Source organism: Gorilla gorilla, chromosome 6, assembly GCF_029281585.2.
Source record: "Gorilla gorilla gorilla isolate KB3781 chromosome 6, NHGRI_mGorGor1-v2.1_pri, whole genome shotgun sequence".
Classification (NCBI taxonomy): Eukaryota; Metazoa; Chordata; class Mammalia; order Primates; family Hominidae; genus Gorilla; species Gorilla gorilla.
Genome location: NC_073230.2, coordinates 165646965 through 165668321, shown reverse-complemented (window position 1 = coordinate 165668321; position 21357 = coordinate 165646965). Strand labels below are relative to the sequence as shown.

At 38.5% G+C, this 21357-nt stretch overlaps 1 protein-coding gene across 13 annotated transcripts in view; it reads left to right on the top strand.

Annotated features, from left to right (window-relative positions):
- LMBR1 (limb development membrane protein 1) overlaps nucleotides 1–21357 on the top strand; it is a 217178-nt gene that overhangs the window by 116173 nt on the left and 79648 nt on the right. For all 13 annotated transcript variants that reach the window (XM_055347386.2, XM_055347388.2, XM_063708879.1 and 10 more), the window contains 4 exons: nucleotides 12057–12183; nucleotides 12674–12742; nucleotides 13639–13703; nucleotides 19374–19446. In XM_055347386.2, coding sequence (XP_055203361.1) covers nucleotides 12057–12183; nucleotides 12674–12742; nucleotides 13639–13703; nucleotides 19374–19446 — 334 coding nt within the window. The remainder of the gene's footprint in view (nucleotides 1–12056; nucleotides 12184–12673; nucleotides 12743–13638; nucleotides 13704–19373; nucleotides 19447–21357) is intronic.

Below are 21357 nucleotides of genomic sequence, written 5' to 3'. Positions count from 1 at the left end.
TCTTACGCTATGGAAGTATAATAATTCATTCATTTGTTTTTTTTACAATTAGAGGTGGAGGTTGTTTAGTTTGTAAATGTGTGTGTGCATGTGTGATCTTTTAAAATATTTGGTAAAATTATTTAGGAAGATCTTCATTTTTTATTTTTATTTTTTTGAGACATAGTCTAACTTTGTCGCCCAGGCTGGATTGCAGTGGCTTGACCTCGGCTCACTGCAACCTCCTTCTCCCAGGTTCAAGTGATTTTCCTGCCTCGGCCTCCTGAGTAGCTGGGATTACAGGCGTGTGCCACCACACCCAGCTAATTTTTGAATTTTCAGTAGAGATGGGGTTTCTCCATGTTGGCCAGGCTGGTCTTGAACTACTGACCTCAAGTGATCTGCCCACCTGGGCTTCCCAGAGTGCTGGGATTACAGGCGTGAGCCACTGTGCTTGTCTTCGTCACCCAGGTTATAAGCATAGTACCTGACAGATAGGTAGATCCTTCCCCTTGTCCCACCATCCACCTTCAAGTAGGCCCCAGTGTCTGTTGTTCCCTTCTTTTTGTCCATGTATACTCAATGTTTAGCTCCCACTTACAGGGGAGAACATGCAGTGTTTGGATTTCTATCCCTGCATTAGTTCGCTTAGGACAATGGCCTCCAGCTCCATCCATGTTGCTGCAAAAGACATGATCTCATTCCTTTTTTTTTGAGATGGAGTCTCGCTCTTGTCACCCAGGCTGGAATGCAATGGCGCAATCTTGGCTCACTGCAACCTTCACCTCCCAGGTTCAAGTGATTCTCCTGCCTCAGCCTCCTGAGTAGCTGGGACTACAGGTGCCCGCCACCACGCCCGGCTAATTTGTGTATTTTTAGTAGAGATGAGGTTTCACCATGTTGGCCAGGCTGGTCTCGAACTCCTGACCTCAGATGATCTGCCCACCTCAGCCTCCCAAAGTGCTGGGATTACAGGTGTGAGCTGTCTCACCCGGCTGATCTCATTTGTTTTTATTGCTGCATAGTATTCCATGGTGTATATGTACCACATTTTCTTTATTCAGTCTGCCCTTGATGAGCATTTAGGTTATTGCATGCCTTTGCTATTGTGAATAGTGCTGCAGTGAACATATGAGTGCATATATCTTTATGTTAGAATCATTTATATTCCTTTGAGTATATACCCAATAATGGGATTGCTGGATTAAATGGTAGCTCTGTTTTAAGTTCTTTGAGAAGTCGCCACACTGCTTTCCACATGGCTGAGCTAATTTATATTCCCACCAGCAGTACATGAGGATTCCCTTTTCTCTGCAACCTCACCAGCATCTGTTGTTTTTCTGACTTTTAATAATAGCCATTCTGACTGGTATGAGGTGGTGTGTCATTGTGGTTTTTATTTGCATTTCTGTAATGATTAGTGTTGTTGCGTTTTTTTCATGTGCTTCTTGGCCACATGTATTTCTTTTTTTGAAAAGTGTCTCTTCCTGTTCTTTGCCCACTTTTTAGTGTGGTTGTTTTTTTGCTTATTAATGTGTTTAAGTTCCTTGTAGATTCTGGACATTAGACCTTTGTCAGATGCATAGTTTGCAAATATTTTCTCCCATTCTTTAGCTTGTTGTTTACTCTGTTGGTTTGTTTGTTTGTTTGCTTGTTTCTTGCTGTGCAGAAGCTGTTTAGTTTAATTAGGTCCCATTTGTCAATTTTTGTTTCTGTTTTAGTTACTTTTGGTGTCTTCATCATGAAATCTTTGCCAGGGCCTCTGTTTAGAATCGTATTTCCTAGGTTTTTTTCCCAGGGTTTTTAACGGTTTTAGGTTTTACATTTAAGTCTTTAATCCATCTTGAATTGATTTTTGTATATGGTGTAAGGAAGGGATCCAGTTTCAGTCTTCTGCATATGGCTAGCTAGTTATCCCAGCACCATTTATTGAAGAGGGAATCCTTTCCCCTTTGCTTGTTTTTGTTGACTTTGTTGACGTTCAGATGGTTGTAGGTGTGTGGCTTTATTTCTGGGCCCTCTATTGATCTATGTGTTCCATTGATCTACGTGTCTGTTTTTATACCAGTACCATGCTCTTTCGGTTACTGTAGCCTTGTAGTATAGTTTGAAGTTGGGTAGTGTGACACCTCCAGCTTTGTTCTTCTTGCTTAGGATTGCTTTGACTATATGGGCTCTTTTGGTTCCATATGAATTTTAGAGTAGTTTTTTTTAATTCTGTGAAGAATGTCGTTGGTAGTTTGATAGGAATAGCATTGACTCTGTAAATTGCTTTGGGCAGTATGGCCATTTTAGCAATGATTCTTCCTATCCATGAACATGGAATGTTTTTGCATTTGTTTGTGTCATCTCTGATTTCCTTGAGCAGTGTTTTGTAATTCTTGTTGTAGAGACCTTTCACCTCCCTGACTAGCTGTATTTCTAGGTTTTTATTTTATTTTATTTTATTTTGTTTTATTTTTTTGTGGCCATTCTTGGATGTTATTGGTCTATAGAAGTGCTACTGATTTTTGTACATGGATTTTATATCCTGAAACTTTGCTGGCATTGCTTATTAGATCCAGCAGCTTTTGGGCAGACACTATGGGATTTTCTAGATATAAAATTATATCATCTGCAAACAGAGATAATTTGACTTCCTCTCTTCCTATATGAATGCCTCTCCTCTCCCCTCCCTTCCCCTCCCCTCCCCTCCTCTCCTCTCTTCTCTTTTCGTTTTTTGTCGTCCAGGCCGGAGTGCAGTGGCACAATCTTGGCTTGCTGCAACCTCTGCCTCCCAGGTTCAAGCTATTCTCCTGCCTCAGTCTCCGTAGTAGTTGGGACTACAGGTGCCTGCCACTACGCCCAGCTAATTTTTTTATTTTTAGTAGATGCAGGATTTCACTGTGTTCGTCAGGCTGGTCTCAAATGCCTGACCTCAGGTGATCCACCCAGCTCGGCCTCCCAAAGTGTTGGGATTACAGGTGCGAGCCACCACACCCAGCCTTTTATTTCTTTCTCTTGCCAGATTGCTGTGGCCAGGACTTCCCAGTAATATGCTGAATAGGAGTGGTGAGAATGGGCATCCTTGTCTTGTTATGGTTCTCAAGGGGCTATGCTTCCAGCTCTTGCCTGTTCCATATGATGTTGGCTGTGGGTTTGTCAAAGATGGCTCTTATTATTTTCAGATATGTTCCTTCAAAGCCTAGTTTGTTGAGAGTTTTTAACATGAAGGGATGTTGAATTTTATAGAAAGCTTTTTCTGCATCCGTTGAGATGATCATGTGGTTTTCTTTTTGAGATGGAGTCTCGCTCTGTCACCCAGGCTGGAGTGCAGTGGTGCGATCTTGGCTCACTGCAACCTCTGCCTCCCAGGTTCAAGTGATTCTCCTGCCTCAGCCTTCTGAGTAGCTGGGATTACAGGCTTGCGCTACCATGCCTGGCTAATTTTTGTATTTTTAGTAGAGACGGGGTTTTACCATGTTGGTCAGGCTGGTCTTGAACCCCTGACCTCATGATCCACCTGCCTCAGCCTCCCAAAGTGCTGGGATTACAGACATGAGCCACCACGCCTGGCTGATCATGTGGTTTTTGTTTTTAGTTTTGTTTATTTGATGAATCACATTTATTGATTTGAGTGTGTTGAACCAACCTTCCATCCCAGGGATAAAGCCTACTTGATCATGGTGGATTAGCTTTTTGATGTGCTGCTGGATTTGGTTTGCTAGTATTTTGTTGAGGATTTTGCATCTATGTTTATCAAGAATATTGGTGTGAAGTTTTCTTTTTCTTTTTGTGTCTTAGCCAGGTTTTGGTATCAGAATGATGCTGGCCTCATAGAATGAGTTAGGGAGGTGTCCTTTATTTTAAAATTTTTGGAATAGTTTCAGTAGGAATGGTACCAGCTGTTCTTTAAATATTTGATAGGATTCGGTCATGAATTTGTCTGATCCTGAGCGTTTTCTAGTCAGTTGGCTTTTTATTACAGACTCAGTTTCAGAACTCATTATTCATCTGTTCAGGGTTTGAATTTCTTCCTGGTTCAGTCTTGGGAGGTTGTATGCTTCCCGGAATGTTTGTATGTTTATCCATTTCTTGTAAGTTTTCTAGTTTGTATGCATGAAAGTGTTCATAATAGTCCCTGATGGTTTTTTGTATTTCTGTGGGGTCAGTGGTAATGCCCTCTTTGTCATTTCTGATTGTGATTATTTGGATCTTCTTTTTATCTTTATTAGTCTAGCTAGCAGTCTATCTACCTTATTTTTTCTTTCAAAGAATCAACTCCTGGTTTCATTGATCTTTCATATGGTTTTTCGTGTCTCTATTTCATTCAGATCAGCTCTGATTTTGGTTATTTCTTGTCTTCTGGTAGCTTTGGGGTTGGTTTGCTCTTGTTTTTCTAGTTCCTCAAGTCGTTTGTTTTCCCATTTATTGACAGTTATACTTGGTATTCTTTTTAAAATCTTATGTCTTGATTACATTTTTTTCTTATTTCTCATGTGTTTTTGCTACTTTATTTTCTTGATTTTTCTAGCCAGACATTTATCAGAATTCTTTTGAATTCTGAATTCTTCGATTTATTTTTTCCTACTTTTTTGCTCTTTTTTATTATACTTATTTTTAATTTCCTGTTGTATTTTGTTTTATTTATTTGTTTCTGAGACAGGATTTCACTCTGTTGCCCAGGTTAGAGTGCACTAGCGCGATCATAGCTCACTGTAACCTCAAACTCCTGGGCTCAAGTGATCTTCCCACTTCAGCCTCCCAAGTAGCTGGGACTACAGGTGTGTGCTGCCATGCCCATCTCATTTTAAAATTTTTGTTAGAGATAAGGTCTTGCTATGTTGCCCAGGCTGGTCTTGAACTTCTGGGCTCAAATGATCCTCCTGCCTCCCCCTTTAAAAGTACTAGGATTACAAGCATGAGCCATCGTGCCTGGCCTATTTCTTCCTGTATTGTGGTTTGCTAGGATTTATTTTGTTGTTCCTTTTACAAATTCTTGAGTTGAGTGCTTCATTTTTATTTTTTCTTTCATAATAAAACTCATTTATTTGAGCATCTGAATACAGATTTTCTACACTTTATGTTTTTCTAAAGTATTCTTGTTTTGTTACTTTTTAGTTGGCCTATGATTGCATTAGCGTATTTTAATTTAAGCTTTGTTGTTAATTTTTTGCATTCAGATATTTTGACTTATTCTCTGTTGTTAATGCAGTAGTTCTGATGCGGTTTAGAACTTGATATATTTTGTTGGGCAGGGTGGTGCGCACTTGTAATCCCAGCTACTCAGGGGGCTGAGATGGGAGGATCACTTGAGCCTAGGAGTTAGAGACCAGCCTGGGAAACATAGTGAGATCTCATCTTAAAAAAAATGATAGACATACTTTTTGTAGTTTAATTTCAAATTCATTTTTGTAAATTTTCCTTTAGTGATTGAAATAGAGGTATATTCCCTATAAGGGATTACTTTAGGTTTATTAAGTCAACCTTGTTATTATTTTTCAGATTCTGTGTATCATCATTAATATTTTTTCATTCTTGGGCAGTCACAGACTGATAGAGTGGTGTGTCAGGAGAGGCGGTCTGCATGGGCCCTAAGCATTCCTGCGTTTTCTTTCTGGGTGTGCCAAGACTGTGAGGTCTTGACTGCTCTTTACCTGGGCCATTTGTTAGGGTTGTGTTTCTTCTGAGCAAACTTGAGGGATGAAGTGATGGCTCCCTCTGGGCCACAGAGCAGCCTGGCTTATTACCATGTGCTATGAAAACAGTGGATTCCCCACGCTCACTGTTCTTTAGCTGCTGCACAGATCTGTCACATATGCAACATCCATCCATAAGACTTGGGAGCAGGGGAAATGACATGCTGGCACTCATGCCTCTTGCTGTACCGGAGTAATAAAATCCTTTGCTTCTGATCCAGGAGTCTTGTGTCTCCTGCCAGCATCCATGTAACAGCGACAGGCTAACTTATTAACTTGTAAGGATAGAACCAGACCCCAGACCTGACAGTTTTGGCAATGAGATTGGATGGTGCAGAGGAAGAACAAGGACCTTGTATTCCAGGTTTAGTGATATGAAAAGACCTTCAGATCTGGTGGTGGATGTGCTCACCTCAGTGGTGAGAGGGAGGCGGAGGAGGAAGGGCCCCTGGTAATTACATTACTCCTACCTGTAATGAGTCTGAATGGTGCTTTGGCTGTTGTTCATTCCTCTCCTGTTGTAAGAGGAAGGAATGTTGGTATGACACCAGGGCAGTAAGCCCCCAGCTCCAGTCAGAAGGCATTATGGGTGTGGCTGCTGAGTCAAGGAGTCTCAGTCCTGAAATGAGTGGTGCCTCAGCTTCCTGAAGCACTGGGATTACAGGTGTGAGCTACTGAGCCTGGCATCAGGTGACTTTTTGAGTAGGGTCTTTGGGCGTATTCCATCTGTGGTGTAGCTTGCACTGCTGACTCTATATTAAATTGGTATTCGTGTTTTACATGATCATACTATGCAAGCTTGGCCTCAGGGACTGTGCCTTCCCTTTGGCCCAATATAAACAGTATAGGGCCCCAGGAGGAGAAGCTAATATCTCAGCTTTTGTAAGAGACTTAATAGCTCACAAGTACTCCAGGAGGCCATTTCCTAAAATGGCAGGTGCCTCTCCTGCCTGCCACTGCCTCCGAGTGGACTCCTGAGAAAGGACAGCTGTGAATCTGCTGCTCAGCTCTTGTTGAAATGGATTGCCCAACCTGTGGGGCCATGTGACTCTCTAGCCTGTCATCCCTCTTCTGGGGTGGAACAATTTAGATTCCATGTCCAGTAAAATGGAAGAGGCTTAACAGGCCTCCTAGCCAAATAAAAATGGTCTCTCCTAGAGCTCAACCTGCCTGGCGCTACCTGACATCAAGGTTTCATGTGAAAAAGTGGCAGATACCTCCTGGGGGAAACCCTATTTCCTAATCCACTGCTGAAGCCAAACCACCCAGTTAGGCCCTCAATCCCCTGAGCCCTCCTAATGTCGAGGCTGGGCTCTCTGACCTTTGGCTGCATCAGAAGCTGATGGTATTCACTGAGTAGTGGCAGCCCATCACAATGGAGGCATACTTAGGAATTTTTTATTTTTAAAATTCTAAATGAATTTCTTATCAAATTTGCATAAACATGCTAGATATAATGAATAAAGGTTTTCTGTTTTATTTATTTATTTAGTTTTTTGTTTTTTTGAGACCGAGTCACTCTGTTGCCCAGGCTGGAGTGTAGTGGTGCAGTCTTGGCTCACTGCAACGCAACCTCTGCCTCCCAGGTTCAAGCGATTCTCCTGCCTCAGCCTCCCAAGTAGCTGGGATTACAGCTAATCTTTGTGTTTTTAGTAGAGACGGGCTTTCACCATGCTGGTCTTGAACTCCTGACCTCAAGGGATCCATCCCCCTTGGCCTCCTAAAGTGCTGGGATTACAGGTGTGAGCCACTGTGCCCAGCCTGTTTTTCTATTTATTTAAATATTGTATAAAGAATAATAACAATGAAGCGCTGTGTACTCACCAGTTAATCTAAAGAAATAGAACATAATATAGTGGATAGTAAATTTCTTCAATATGAAATATCCTACTTTATCCCATTTAATGTTTTTTGTTTTGCATTCTTCTGTATTTAAACCAGACTCCTGTACATTTTAAAAAAATTAAACAATAATTTTTAATCATTTTCACTTTTTTTAATATCACTTTTGTTTTGATAGGTCTTAGACAGTTAATTGTGTTTTTTGACCTAATTTGCATATATAGTTATAGTAGATATATTTGGTTTTTATCATTTCCTGTTTTCGTATTTTATATATTTTGTTATGTTAATATTTTGCTAAACTTGGTTTTCTGTTTTTTACTATATTAACTATTACATTTTTGTTCTGTTTTCTAGTATCTTAGTAATATTACTTTTGATACTAGTTACTATTACTGTTACTAGTTTTATTATTTTGATACTAGTAAGATTAGTGGTAACCTTAAGTTTTTAGTAGCATTATTTAACTTTAATTTCTCTGCTGTCAGTAAAAAGTGAAATATTATCGTTTTAAATGACCCCTATTTAAAATGAAATTTTTTCTTTAACTCTTTTTTTCTCATCTGAATGTCACTTCTTAATGTATAAGATAATAAAAAATGATTAAATGACTTCTCTTTCAAAAATATTTTTTGGCATTGCATTTTAGTTTATAACTATATATATCGTTATTTATATTTCTCTTTATTTGGAAAAAATTTGTCATTGTTCACCAACAATTCCATGCAGTCACTTCACAGTCCTTTGTGAAGGACCAGGTAGGATGGTGGCGTGGGCTCCTGTACTCAGCAGAGCCGTGAGTTTGAGTCCGTCTGCTTCCTAAAGTTCCCCTGCATGCTCAGGGGGGTCTGTACGGCTTTTACACCCCTGAAGGACAGGGAGACCCCCACTTTACCCCATCATCTTTTTTCCTAAGCATCTGAGGTCAGAGTTGGGGGAGGACAGTTGAATGAGCATGGCAAAAGCGACTGGCCCACACCGTTAAGCAAGGCGCCTTTCATTTTGAGTGGCTAATGGCTACTCATGGCTCAATCAAATTTGTAATGACATCAGTTTAGGCATAGGTCTACAGCCTCATTCCTGACACTGTTTATTCAGCTTTGGGACTCCTTGAAATAGCAGCTGTACCCACAGGACCTTTTACCTGGTGTTGCATGGCTCACAGTTAACACCATCATGATGACATTCCTTCATGCTTCCGCTCAGAGGAGAGGGAGTGACAACCTAGCCAGCAGTGGGCTCAGCCTCACTACTTACCTCAGCCTGCAGACTGTCACCAGCAGCTAGGACTGCTTGGGGTCCCTGCTCCTCCTGCTTGCCCACCACTTGGGTGAGCACACTCACTGCTATTAATAGATCCCAGGAGTCTTCTCATATCCCGTAAGCCAATCTGCATGGGCCCCTCCTCTTTCTTTTCCAGAAAGCCATCTATTAGTCCCCTATCCTTGTCTCTAAAAACTGTCAAGAACTGGCCAGGCGCGGTGGCTCACGCCTGTAATCCCAGCACTTTGGGAGGCCGAGGCGGGCGGATCACGAGGTCAAGAGATCGAGACCATCCTGGCTAACACGGTGAAACCCCGTCTCTACTAAAAATACAAAAAAATTAGCCGGGCGTGGTGGCGGGCGCCTATAGTCCCAGCTACTCGGGAGGCTGAGGCAGGAGAATGGCGTGAACCTGGGAGGCGGAGCTTGCAGTGAGCCGAGATTGCGCCACTGCACTCCAGCCTGGGTGACAAAGCGAGACTCCGTCTCAAAAAAAAAAAAAAAAAAAAAAAAAAAAAAAAAAAACCGTCAAGAACTGTGAAAAGTCTGAGATTTTATTCTGCTTGCAAACTAACAAGTTAGTCTCCGAGTTTCATGGATGCTAGTTGTAAACCTGAGATGTCTGGGTCAGAGACAAAGGACTTGGTTATGCACAGCACATAACCGAGTGCACAAGCTTCCTTTTGGTGCCAGTTCCCCTTGAACCCAAGCCCCACAGTGGGCCTGTATCACAGCTAGGGAACCCACCATATTTATATCGGGCTGCAAGCAACCCTGTCTAACTTTTGCTTGGAGGTGAACATTGTGCTACCAGACAGTAAACAAACCTGTCGTTTGCTTCAGAGATACACTATCTCTAAATCCCAAGGCCATCTGCTGTACAACCTTAAGAAGACAGTTCCAAATAAGGTCTGTCCCTGCCTCTGCTTGTGAGATGCACAGAAATGTGAGAGAGCCCTGGAGCATTGTCTCCCAGCACACAGGCACATACCTGAAGAAAACAAGTTTAATTACTAAGAAATAGTTCTTACCAGAATATCAGAGGAAGTCTAAATTTTATGGCGATTGATTTCCCAACACTGATTATCATCCTAAAAATTATTGTTACAGTGTTATAATTATTTAACATTACAATTACAACTTCTTTTGGACAGTGGGTTTTAAATGGTTCCAAGGAGCTGGCACTGTGTAGTTCATATATTGTAACACTTCAGACACTATTAACACTGTTTAGCTCATGTATATTACAGGTATAATGCATGTGTTATTTGTTTTGGGAGCCCTACTCTTTAGTTCATATATTTCTTAGGGGCTGGTTGGAGGCAGGGAAAGACAGGATTGAGAGAGTGTAACACAAACGCTAGAACAAATCTGCATAAACGTGCAAGATATAATTTTTTCTCCTTTTGTCTGTTTATTGATAGACTTTCCATAAAATATTTAATGTGTAATAAAAAGGATTTTAGAAAGAGAGAAAAGGAGGGGAGGAGGAAGAAAGGAAGAGAGAAGTCATTGTTAAAGGTGGTAGATTATGTTTTGGTATCTGTATTAGTCTGTTTTCTGTCTCACACTGCTATGAAGAAATACCTGAGACTGGGTAATTTATAAAGAAAAGAGGTTTAATTCACTCTCAGTTCCACATGGCTGGGGGTGCCTCAGGAAACTTACAATCATGGCAGAAGGCACCTCTTCACAGGGTGGCAGGAGAGAGAATGAGTGCCAGCCGGGGACATGCCAGATGCTTATAAAACCATCAGATCTCATGAGAACTCACTCAATATCATGAGAACAGCATGGGGGAAACCACCCCTATGATTCAATTACCTCCCACTGGGTCCTTCCCACGACACATGGGGATTATGGGAATTACAATTCCAGATGAGATTTGGGTGGGGACACAGGCAAACCATATCAGCATCTTAAATAGTTTGAAAGTTGTGAAGTGGAAGTTCAAAGGACTCTTCAGTAAAGTAGTAGTGTGTTTTGTGACTATTCACATTTCATCTCCTGTGATTAATAGCTACTTACTATGAGATCTCATGTGTTAAAATACAAGCCTAATTCATTCTGGTTCACTGGCCTCCCGTGCTATGAACACTTAAGGTGAGCTGACGCTCAGATTTAAGGAAGTGTTTTAAACTTGCCAAATGCAGCCTTGTGGTAAGTCTGCAATATTGTTGAAGGACTAGTAAGAAAAAGTCACTTCGCCTCAGAGGTTATCATTTAGGGCTAGGTATACTTCTCCATGCTTTTAGGACGTTTTCTTTCCTTTCTATTGAATTTGAAGAACTGGGGTGCCGTGATTTTAATGCATCCTATTCCTGCAATTCAGAAACTAGAAAGTAATACTTAGGACAAAATTGAAATAAGTGTATGTTTTGGAATTTTATAACTCATATTTTTATGTTAAATGTGAAATGAGATTACATAATTTATTGAGAAATATGGATGTATTTATAATTTTGTTTGTTGTGTTAGATAATTGTAGGTTAGTGCATTGCAGTACAAAATATCAATATGATGCTTTAACTTATAGGTGCAGATTCAATCATTGGGTGATTTTTTGGGGAGTAAAAGCGGTTTCTTTTTTTGTCTTATCCTGCAGTTTTTAAGTTTTAAAAGTCTGGCCTTTAGTTTGGTCCTGAAGTCAGAATTTGTTTTACATTTAAAACAAAGTTGTGCATAATGATTATATTATTATATTCTTGTCTCATGGATTAATGAAAATTCTATATAATGTGAAGAAAAGCATCATATAGAACTGGTAAAAGCAGTATCTCTATAGTTTATAATGCTGGATTACAACGGACAGTTCTTCAGCGGCACAGTAGAGGGCTCCGGAGGCTGTGAGGAGCACCGGAGTCCATGCTAGAGAGAGCCGGCGCTCTCCAGCAGCTCGGAGCATTGCGGCGCACCAAGTTCAGTGCTCACTGAACTGTTTGGCTCTGTGCCATAATTAGCCTTCTATTCCCTTGATTAGAATCACGGATAGAAATTCATTAATCTGCTTTGTTAGTGGAAAGTGTTAGGAAAGTAATTGTTAAAAATGGCTCTGCAGATGTTTTTTATGAAGAATTTTTTTTGTGTTTTATCCAAGCTTAATAATATTTTCCATAATTTTGAAAAGTCAGTCTAAACATTGTAAACCATAAGTACCTAGTGTTTTTTTCCTATTAATAAATATAAATTTCCTCTCCTTCCAAGGGATTATTTTATGCTTTCATATAGGCAGAAACCTTATTGTTCATGAAATGAAGTAAAATACTAAAATTATATTTCTACTCTATTTTTCAGGGAATCCGAGCCCGCATTTTAGAGACTTTGGTCATGCTTCTTCTTCTTGCGTTACTCATTCTTGGGATAGTGTGGGTAGCTTCAGCACTCATTGACAACGATGCCGCAAGCATGGAATCTTTATATGGTATGGATTTCCTTGTTTTAACCAGTTTCCTTACTGGAAACTATAGTTTGGGATATAATTACACACTCAATTTTAAAAACATTTAAATCTTTGTGTAGTTAACAAAGATGTTTGATGTTAATTTACAGAATTAAGAAATCTTTAGATATCTTTATCTAAAAATGAAGTTTTATTTATTTTATATGTGAAGAACAAGTAAGCAGCTTTTCAGATTTTTTTTGTTGTTGTTGTTAATTGGTTTCTGTTCTTCAAATTCCGTGGAGACATTTTTTCTCCCTCCAAACAGGTTTTGCTAAAGGGTTACGTCTTGGTTTTCTATTTTAGATCTTTTTATTGTACAATTTAGAAATTATATGGCTTAATAAACTAAAATAGGCAATTACAATGTTTACATGAGGTATAGTCAGCCTCTATCTTATCGTAAGATAGACTGACTATCTTAATGTGCAGTATTTTGGATTTATTAAAATATATTTACTTTTTTTAATAGATCTCTGGGAGTTCTATCTACCCTATTTATATTCCTGTATATCATTGATGGGATGTTTGTTACTTCTCTGTAAGTATTTTTCAGACTTGATATTAAGAGAAAAGTAGAGTTGTCCTTATTCTGGAAAATTCAGGGAAGTTTTCTGATCAGATTTCTTAACTATTTGGAGATTTTTTTTGAGTTCGCCTTAACTATTTTTATTCAAAATAAATTTTGATAAATGGAAACTTTGAAATAAGATGCTTTTATTGTTCTCTAAGGAAAGCTTCTTCTACCGTGTTGTAGAGTGAGACAGATGGACAGACACACACACACACACACACTCACACACTTTCACACACTCATATACAGTCATACTTACATACACTGACACACAAACCATATGCACACTCATACACACATGCTGTAGCCTCACCCCCATACCTGTCATAATGCTAGATTCTACTTTTAAATGGAAATGATAGAATTATGTATGATAAGTTTGTGGTTTTTTAAAAGTTTGTTTTGTTTTACTTGAAGCATCACAGCCTATCTCAAGGATAAGTAGATAAACATAGTTTAAAGGACTTAAGACTATGGCTGTCACCTTTAGATATTGTTGTTTGTTTCTTAGTCCTATTAATACTTGAAATTTAACCTGTTCTTTGCTAATTTTTCTTTATTTTAAGCAAAAGTATTTATTATTATTCAACTGCTAGAATCTTGAATATTATTCTAAGCCTTTTCTTGTTGTCACATATCTTTCATAACTAATTACACCTATCCTGCTCACATGGCCCCTCTAGCTTCTTTATTGATGATGGTGAAGAGTCCTCTGACAAAACACTGACAATCTCAGTCAGAGAGAAGAATGTTCTTAAAATGATAATCCTTGAATTTCCCTTATTTTTACGGTCTAGTTGTTTATCTCTTTCTCCAAGCTCTATAATGTCGCTTTCTGTCTTTTGGTGATCTTATTTCTGCAGTGTGTACACCAGTTGGCCTTTCTCGTATGTTCACAGTGATGGGTCAGTTGCTAGTGAAGCCAACAGTAAGTATTTAATTATAAATCATTTTGTTTATTAAATAAATGTGTTTACATTTGATCGTCTTTGATATTGTGAGCTAGCTTTAGAAATAGAAGAAGAATATGTTTTGTATGTTTATCACTCAAATTGTTGTTTTATTAAGTTTTTTTTTTTTTTTTTTAAGACAGAGTCTTGCTCTGTTGCCCAGGCTGGAGTGCAGTGGTGCGATCTCGGCTCACTGCAGGCTCCGCCCCCTGGGTTCACACCTTTCTCCTGCCTCAGCCTCCCGAGTAGCTGGGACTACAGGCGCCTGCCACCTTGCCCGGCTAATTTTTTTGTATTTTAGTAGAGATGGGGTTTCACTGTGTTAGCCAGGGTGGTCTCGATCTCCTGACCTCGTTATCCGCCCACCTCGGCCTCCCAAAGTGCTGGGATTACAGTCGTGAGCCACCGCACTCGGCCTATTAAGTTTTTTGTTTAATAGAACTTTGGTTAAATTTCCAATCTTTGGAAACCAAATTTGGTTTTGCTTTTAAAATACTAACTATAGGTGCATAGGTAAAAATTCCTCTAGCAAATTTTAGGACAAAATTTACAAATATTTACAGGTATTTTAGGTGTCCATTGCCTAATATCAAAAAGTACCTCTATTATGTTTCAAAATTTACATGTATGCTTTAATTTACAAAATGGTTATATTTCTGAAAATTTGTCTGCATATTGTGTCTCGATTAATTGAAGCATACTTTACCTTTCATCTTGGAAACACTATATATTAGTTTTTAAATGATTTTCAGTTGATTGTAATTCTAATGATTTGTCGCTTTCTTTGGTCTCTATTTTGTCAGATATTTAATTATATAAAAACGATTTCTTAGCTGCCCCTAGGAAATTTGTCACTTATTTTCATGGATCCCCACTGCCTATGAACTCAAGAGTAAACTACTTACATGTTACAAAGCCTTTCACAGCCTGGTCCACACTCAGTTTTCCTCTAGCTGTCCCTGTGTTTACTGTCACTCTAGCTCATGAGCGAACTTGCTGTGCTCTGAATAGGCTCTATGCATTCTGTCTCCAGGACTGTCTCTTTCCCTTCAAGGCCTCTTACCTGCTCCAGCTACCTAGCAGCCTCCTACGGCCTAGCTCAAATATCAGCTCCACTGTCTACATAGCTTTGAACCTTGCCTTGCTTCTTCAAGGACAAAGAATTAAAGTCCTTTCTTTGCATTTCTCATATTCCCTTTTGTTTCTGTCTCACTAGTAATACTTATTAAATCGTTATAGTTATGTGTTTGTCTTCCTTGTCATGATTCATTTAGGGAAAATACTGAGGAAGTGTTATAGGGGCTATACTTTTAGTAAATGCTTGCTTAATTTTGAAAATCATAATATTTTTATATTTTAAAGATAAAGTTTAATTTTTTATTTATAAAAAATGCATAAATACATTTTACAAAAAGTATGTAAATGTTGAATACACACTTGTGTACCACACACATGCTGTCAAGTCTTGAAATTCCTTTCCCTTGTAAAGAGGTTTTGGGACACTGAATTCATTTAGTTTCTTCCTACATTTGTTGTTGTTGTTTGTTTGTTTGTTTGGTCTTCTTTCTCCTTTTCTGCTTCCTGACGCCTAACTATAGGCAAATGTTTAAAGTTCCATCATTGGTCTAAAGTTCTATTAATGCTCTGCTCCTAAACCATCTCTGCCATTTCCACATCACTTTTAAATCCCTAATTCTAATGAGGAAAAGACAATGGAAACAAATTCCAGTACATTTTAAGTGCTATAATTGAATACCCCATGGAGCTGAAAACTCAACGTATATAAAACGAAACTACTTACTTAGCTCCCTTCCCCAAGCTAATTTTTCTCCTTAACTTGTCTCTTATTAATGTTAAATATAGTGAACCCCAAGTTTTTCCTCAAAGAATCAGTATGTCAGTATGTTCAGCTCTCTTCTTCTTCGATTCTCCATTTTAAAGTTTAACTTCCTGGTTCTCTTCGCCTCCTTGCCTCTAGTTTCAGTAAACAACTTTCCCACCAGTCCTAATCAGTATTTCACATCTGTTCGCTGGTCACCTGCTCCATCCTGACTCACCCCTGGTTACCTTCTTTGACCTGAGTCACCCCTGGTCACCTGCTCTGACCTAAGTCATCTTTAGTTACCTGTTCCTAACTGTCCTTCCTGCTAGACTAGTCACCCTGCCACTCTGGCTCATATGCCTGCTCCCTTTAAAATAGCCAGTCGGAATTAGCTTAGACTGTGTGGTCCAACCATAGCCAATAGGGGAACAACACAGTAGTAGGGCCCTGTGTCAGAAATAAGAACTCCTTCCCCTCCCCTGTGCAGGTGTGCTCTCCCCATTACTCCATTTGCCAGTCGCACCCTTCTATAGAGGTAAAAATTGCCTTGCTGAGAAAATTAAATTTATGTTCGAGTGCTATTTCTTTGCAGCACCAGGGAACGAGCATTTTGCATTTCTAACATTAACAGTATCCTCAAAGTCTTATGTTTGTTTCTTTTCTTGTTGGTAACATTCAATAATAAAGATTATTTATTGAGTAATTGAGTGTATTGTATATGCTAGCAATAAACACTATATTTTACACACATAATTTCATTTTATCCTGATGACAAACCTATAAGTTAGGTAGTAGTATTCTTATTTTATGGCTAAACCAATGTCATTTCAGGAAGATTAAGTAGCTTGTACAAGATCAGAGATCTATGAGGGGGCAGAGTGTGAACCCAAGAGGCTGGTTTCATACCAGAAGCTGGTCTGCCATTCTATTTTGCTGTAAGCTCCAGAGCTGTAAAACCGATTTGTTTGCTGAGTGGACTTTACCCCTCCACTTCTGTGTTCTGCTTACAGTTTCCTCTAATTGAAATGCCTTTCTTTTGGTAATTTCAGCTGTCAGATAAGATGCTACTATGCTACTACCATCAAAAACACTGGTCGAAACTTTTGTCTGCCCATCTGGGAATAATTTTTCTTCCTTTGAACTTTTGTAATGTTTTATTTAAGCCACGGTTATGACTTTAACAAATCTTCTAATTATTTTTTAAATTCATCTGCTCTCTTCTGCTACACTAGAATATCAGCTGTTTGAGGTCAAGGACTATGTCTTACCCATATTTAAGCCCCCATTAGCCCATAGTAGTTGAGTATAGGGTTTGAAGGCACGTAACATTTCTTTGGTAACCCTGTTTCTTGGAATATAAAATGGAGATGAGAACAGTCTGTTTTTCGTAGGATTGTTGTAGAAATCAAGGAGGATGGTGCTCATAAGCACTTCACACAAATATATGTGTGTTATTTACATTGTCACTGCATTAGTCTATTATGCATTGGTATAAACCTGAGGCTGAGTAATTTATAAAGAAAAGAGGTTTATTTGGCTTATGGTTCTGCAGGCTGTACAAGAAGCATGACACTGGGACCTGCCTCTGGCTAGTGCTTCAGGAAGCTTCCAGTCATGGCGAGAGGCGAACGAGGAGCATTTGTGTCACAGGGCAAGAGAGGGAGCAGGCGAGAGAGAGGTCCATACTCTTAAACAACCTGCTGTCATGTGAACAAATAGAGCAAGAACTCAGTTATTACTGTGTGGACAGCACCAAATCGGTTATTCATGAGAGATCCACCCCCATGACCCAAATACTTCCTACAGGGTCCCACCTCCAATACTGGGGATCAGATTTCAACATGAGGTTCGGAAGGGACAAATATCCAAACTACATCAGTCACTCATTCACACTAAGACATACCCGTGGTGATAAGTAATTCTTGGACAATTTGCATAAGAAAGATAAAAATCCTTTTGTATGCGTTAGACCTTATGTAAAAGCTGTCAGTTCTGATCCAGATAGTAGAAAGTGAAAAGAAGTGTTGATGGGAAAGGAACTTTGGATCAAGGCTCCCAAGGACCTGGTCCCAGACATGTGAGTTTTCTCTGGGATTCCTCTCCCCTAACCCACTGCATCCAGGAGATCCTCTCCGTGTACCACTCTTTTTCCTCGGGAGTAGCTCACATTCCAGCACTTGCCACTCATTTCAGCCTAAATGTTCCCTCTTTGGAGAGGGCTTGCTGGCTGGCCGTTTAGGTATCCCTTCCCCTTTTCTTCCTATTCCTTTCTTCCTCATAGGATGGTCATTCTTTGTCATTATTTGTTTGTATATTTATTTGTTTGTTACTGTTGATTATTATTTTAGTATTTGTTTTTTCTCACCTTCCAAGTCGGGCTTCTCAAGGATCGAGTTGGTATGTGTGCCAGTGATGAGTTCAGTGCTAGGTCATAGGGGACCGTAAAGATTTGTTGAAAGGCTGGGAGTTATTGGATTGCTTCAAATAAATTTCACATCAGCTGTATAAATTGGACATCTGACAGGGATTACATGATTTGAAAATCTGTTTTCTGAAAATACTTTAAAGTCTGAAAGGAGATGTATATATGGTTTCTATCTTTTTGTCCATTAGCTCCTCACAATTTATTTTTTTTGCTGAGTGTGAGTAGTTTGGATGTGAGGATATGGAACACTGATACCAGCTCTAGACTTCTTTGAGATTTGCCCTACAGCTAGGAAGATAGTAAGGATCCTCTCAGAAGGATAGCTATGTTAACAAAACTAGAATTAAATCAATTTTAGGATTTTTAACAGTGCAGACAATATCCCATACAATTGGTAAATTATTAGTATGGTTTTTTCTTTTGAACTACTGTTGTTTGACTTGGTTTATATGTAAACATACCACTTCTCTAGATTTTGGTCTATTGGATGATTTTGATAATACCAATCTTTAATATTCATGGAGTGTTTTTAGTACATAAAGATGATATAAATGGAAAGTATTGCATGTTACTGATGTAGTTTATGGATTTCTTGTTTTAGACATTATGTAGGTAAATGTAAATGAGAAAACAAATGTTGGACTGGGTGTCTGTTCCTTCTATCTCTAAAATATTGGCTTGGGCCTATATTTACTGTAGTTATTTAACGTAGTTAGCTTTTTGGCTGTTTAAAATTGGTACGTGTAGGCTGGGCGGGTGTGGTGGCTCACTTATATAATCCCAGCACTTTGGGAGGCTGAGGCAGGCGGGATCACCTGAGGTCAGGAGTTCAAGACCAGCTTGGTAAACACGGTGAAACCCGTCTCTACTAAAAATACAAAAATTAGCTGGGCATGGTTGTGCGTGCCTGTAGTTCCAGCTACTAGGGAGGTTGAGGTGGGAGGATCGCTTGAACCCGGGAGGCAGAGGTCGCAGTGAGCTGAGATTATCGTACCACTGCCCTCCAGCCTGGGCATCAGAGTGAGACTGTCTCAAACAAACAAACAAACAATAATAAAAAATTCATACATGTAGCTCGCATCTCAGAATGTCACTAAAAAACCCCAAAATTCATACATTTGTTGGCCATTGAGAAGAGTTCCTTAGTTTAATCCCTTAAACTTCAAAAAATATCCAATTTAAACGTATATAGGGTTTGTGATAACTTTTGATGTGTTTGGTTATATACTAAAGTATTTGTACTTAATTTGTAAATAAAATAGTTGGAGCTTTTTTATTTTGGGTTCTTAGAAATTTGAATGAATACGTTATCTAAAATAAATTGACCAAATAGCCTAAATGGTCTCATAAGCATTCGTTTTATAGCGTTGAATTATTGAATAGTTTTATCTTTAAATTTAGATTCTTGAAGACCTGGATGAACAAATTTATATCATTACCTTAGAGGAAGAAGCACTCCAGAGACGACTAAATGGTATGTTTATATTACATATTTAGATGGGGATAAAAAAAACTTTTTAATTTCAAAAAGATAGATAATTGAAGAGAAAAAATATAAACCTCTCTGAATCTTGTGCTGCTACAAGAGGACACTTTAGAGTAATAAAAGAACTTCCCTGGTGAAGAGAGGTTTATTGCAGACCCTGGCTGAGATGAGCTGTAACCTAGCAGGACCCATTCTTTATGAGACTTTGGCCACTAAGGGACTAAGACACCTCTCTACTGCCAACTGTGTTTATGTTTTAAGCATATGACTTTAAAATTTAATTTTTAATTACTGATGGTTTTTGAAGAACCAATGAAGAAAAGAGTAATGATATAGTTTAACAGATAGTATAGGTAAATTTTCTTTAATTTTACTTAAGTAGTTTTCAAATGTTGAAAAGCCAGTCTCCCGCCAACAAGATCAGATAATTAATAACGAACAGCATTTCAGAATCATGATTCAAGAGTAGGTATAAAATAGAAGGTTAGTTTATGAAATGCTGAGAAATAGGTATCTACCTACTTTCTTCAGTTACAAATAGTGAATTAAATCATCACCCCAAAAATGTTCATAATATTTTAGAGCTTTTTTCTTCAATCCAGGAATTTCAGTTTGTATCTGTTCTAGAGGATTCTTGTCAGTAACATTATATAATTCGATACAGATAAACTTTTAGACTGGAACTACATATGTCTTTTATTCTTCTAACTTACTTAAAACTAATGTTTAAACCTGTTTAATTTCAGAGTTATAAACTTTAGTCAACAATGTCAGCTTTATAAAGTTTCCTTAAAGCAGTAAATATTATAATAAATTTGTCTTATTTGGATAATCATGCTACTGTGCAATAAACATGCCTGAGTTGTAAAGAGTATGTGTCAAGCTGCTCCCTGCAGTGTGGGATTGTTTCAGCCTCAGGTAGCCACCATTTCTGTTTCACAGATAAGGAGGCTGACATCCAGGAAGGGTAAAATGTAGTGCCCCATGAATTGAAGAATTTTGAATTGACTTTAATCAAAACAAAACAAAATCCAAAAATACAGCCTTTCTCACTTTCCCCTTCCACAGTAGGAAAAGTAAAAAAGGTCTTTCTAGAATCTTTATAAATCCTTTGGCTCCTCAAATTTAAAAGTGGCTGATTATATATAAAGAAGTTGAAAAGGAAACCCTTGCTAGATGGCTAAATGTATTATAAAATGAAGCCAAGCCAAAATCAGTAAAAACACCTCACTGGCATAGAAATGTTACAGAGAAGAGATGGATTGGACCTGGAGAGGATGGAGGATGTTATGATAACTAATACTAAGTATAATTCTTTTACACACCATTTTGGTAGGCCATGCACTGTTTATCATCCGTTTGGTAGATTGTCTAAAATCTTTTCAGTGAAACTCTTAAGTGATGTGTTAGGATAATTATGATTTTGCTGTTTGCTGCTGGTTAGCCACTGTGGACTGTTTCAGGTGGAAAATAAAGAGCTAAATGATTTATGTTTATAACATAAATGGTTCTATGGCAAAATGGACATTTTGACTAATACAGATTAAGAATTGTGAGCTTCAGTAGGGTATGCTTAGAAATATGTGTAGGAAGGCAAGACTAAAAAAATCACGACTTACCATTTCTTAAGAAAATAGAAATAGGAGGTAAGAGAAACCATCCCCTGGATTTTATTTAATCTAGTATTATGACTAGTGTGTTTTGTTGTAACAGTTACTTTCTATTTTAATTTATAAAACAAAAGTAAAGTGTTTATTGTTTTACTCTTGCTATTAAAAAGAATTCCAGAATAATGAGACTAAAAGACTTTTTAAAAAATACAAATTCCATTGCTGATTGATCACAGAGTTGCTGGCGGCGCTTTCTTAGTGTGTGTTGGGATGTGTGGTGTGCATTGCA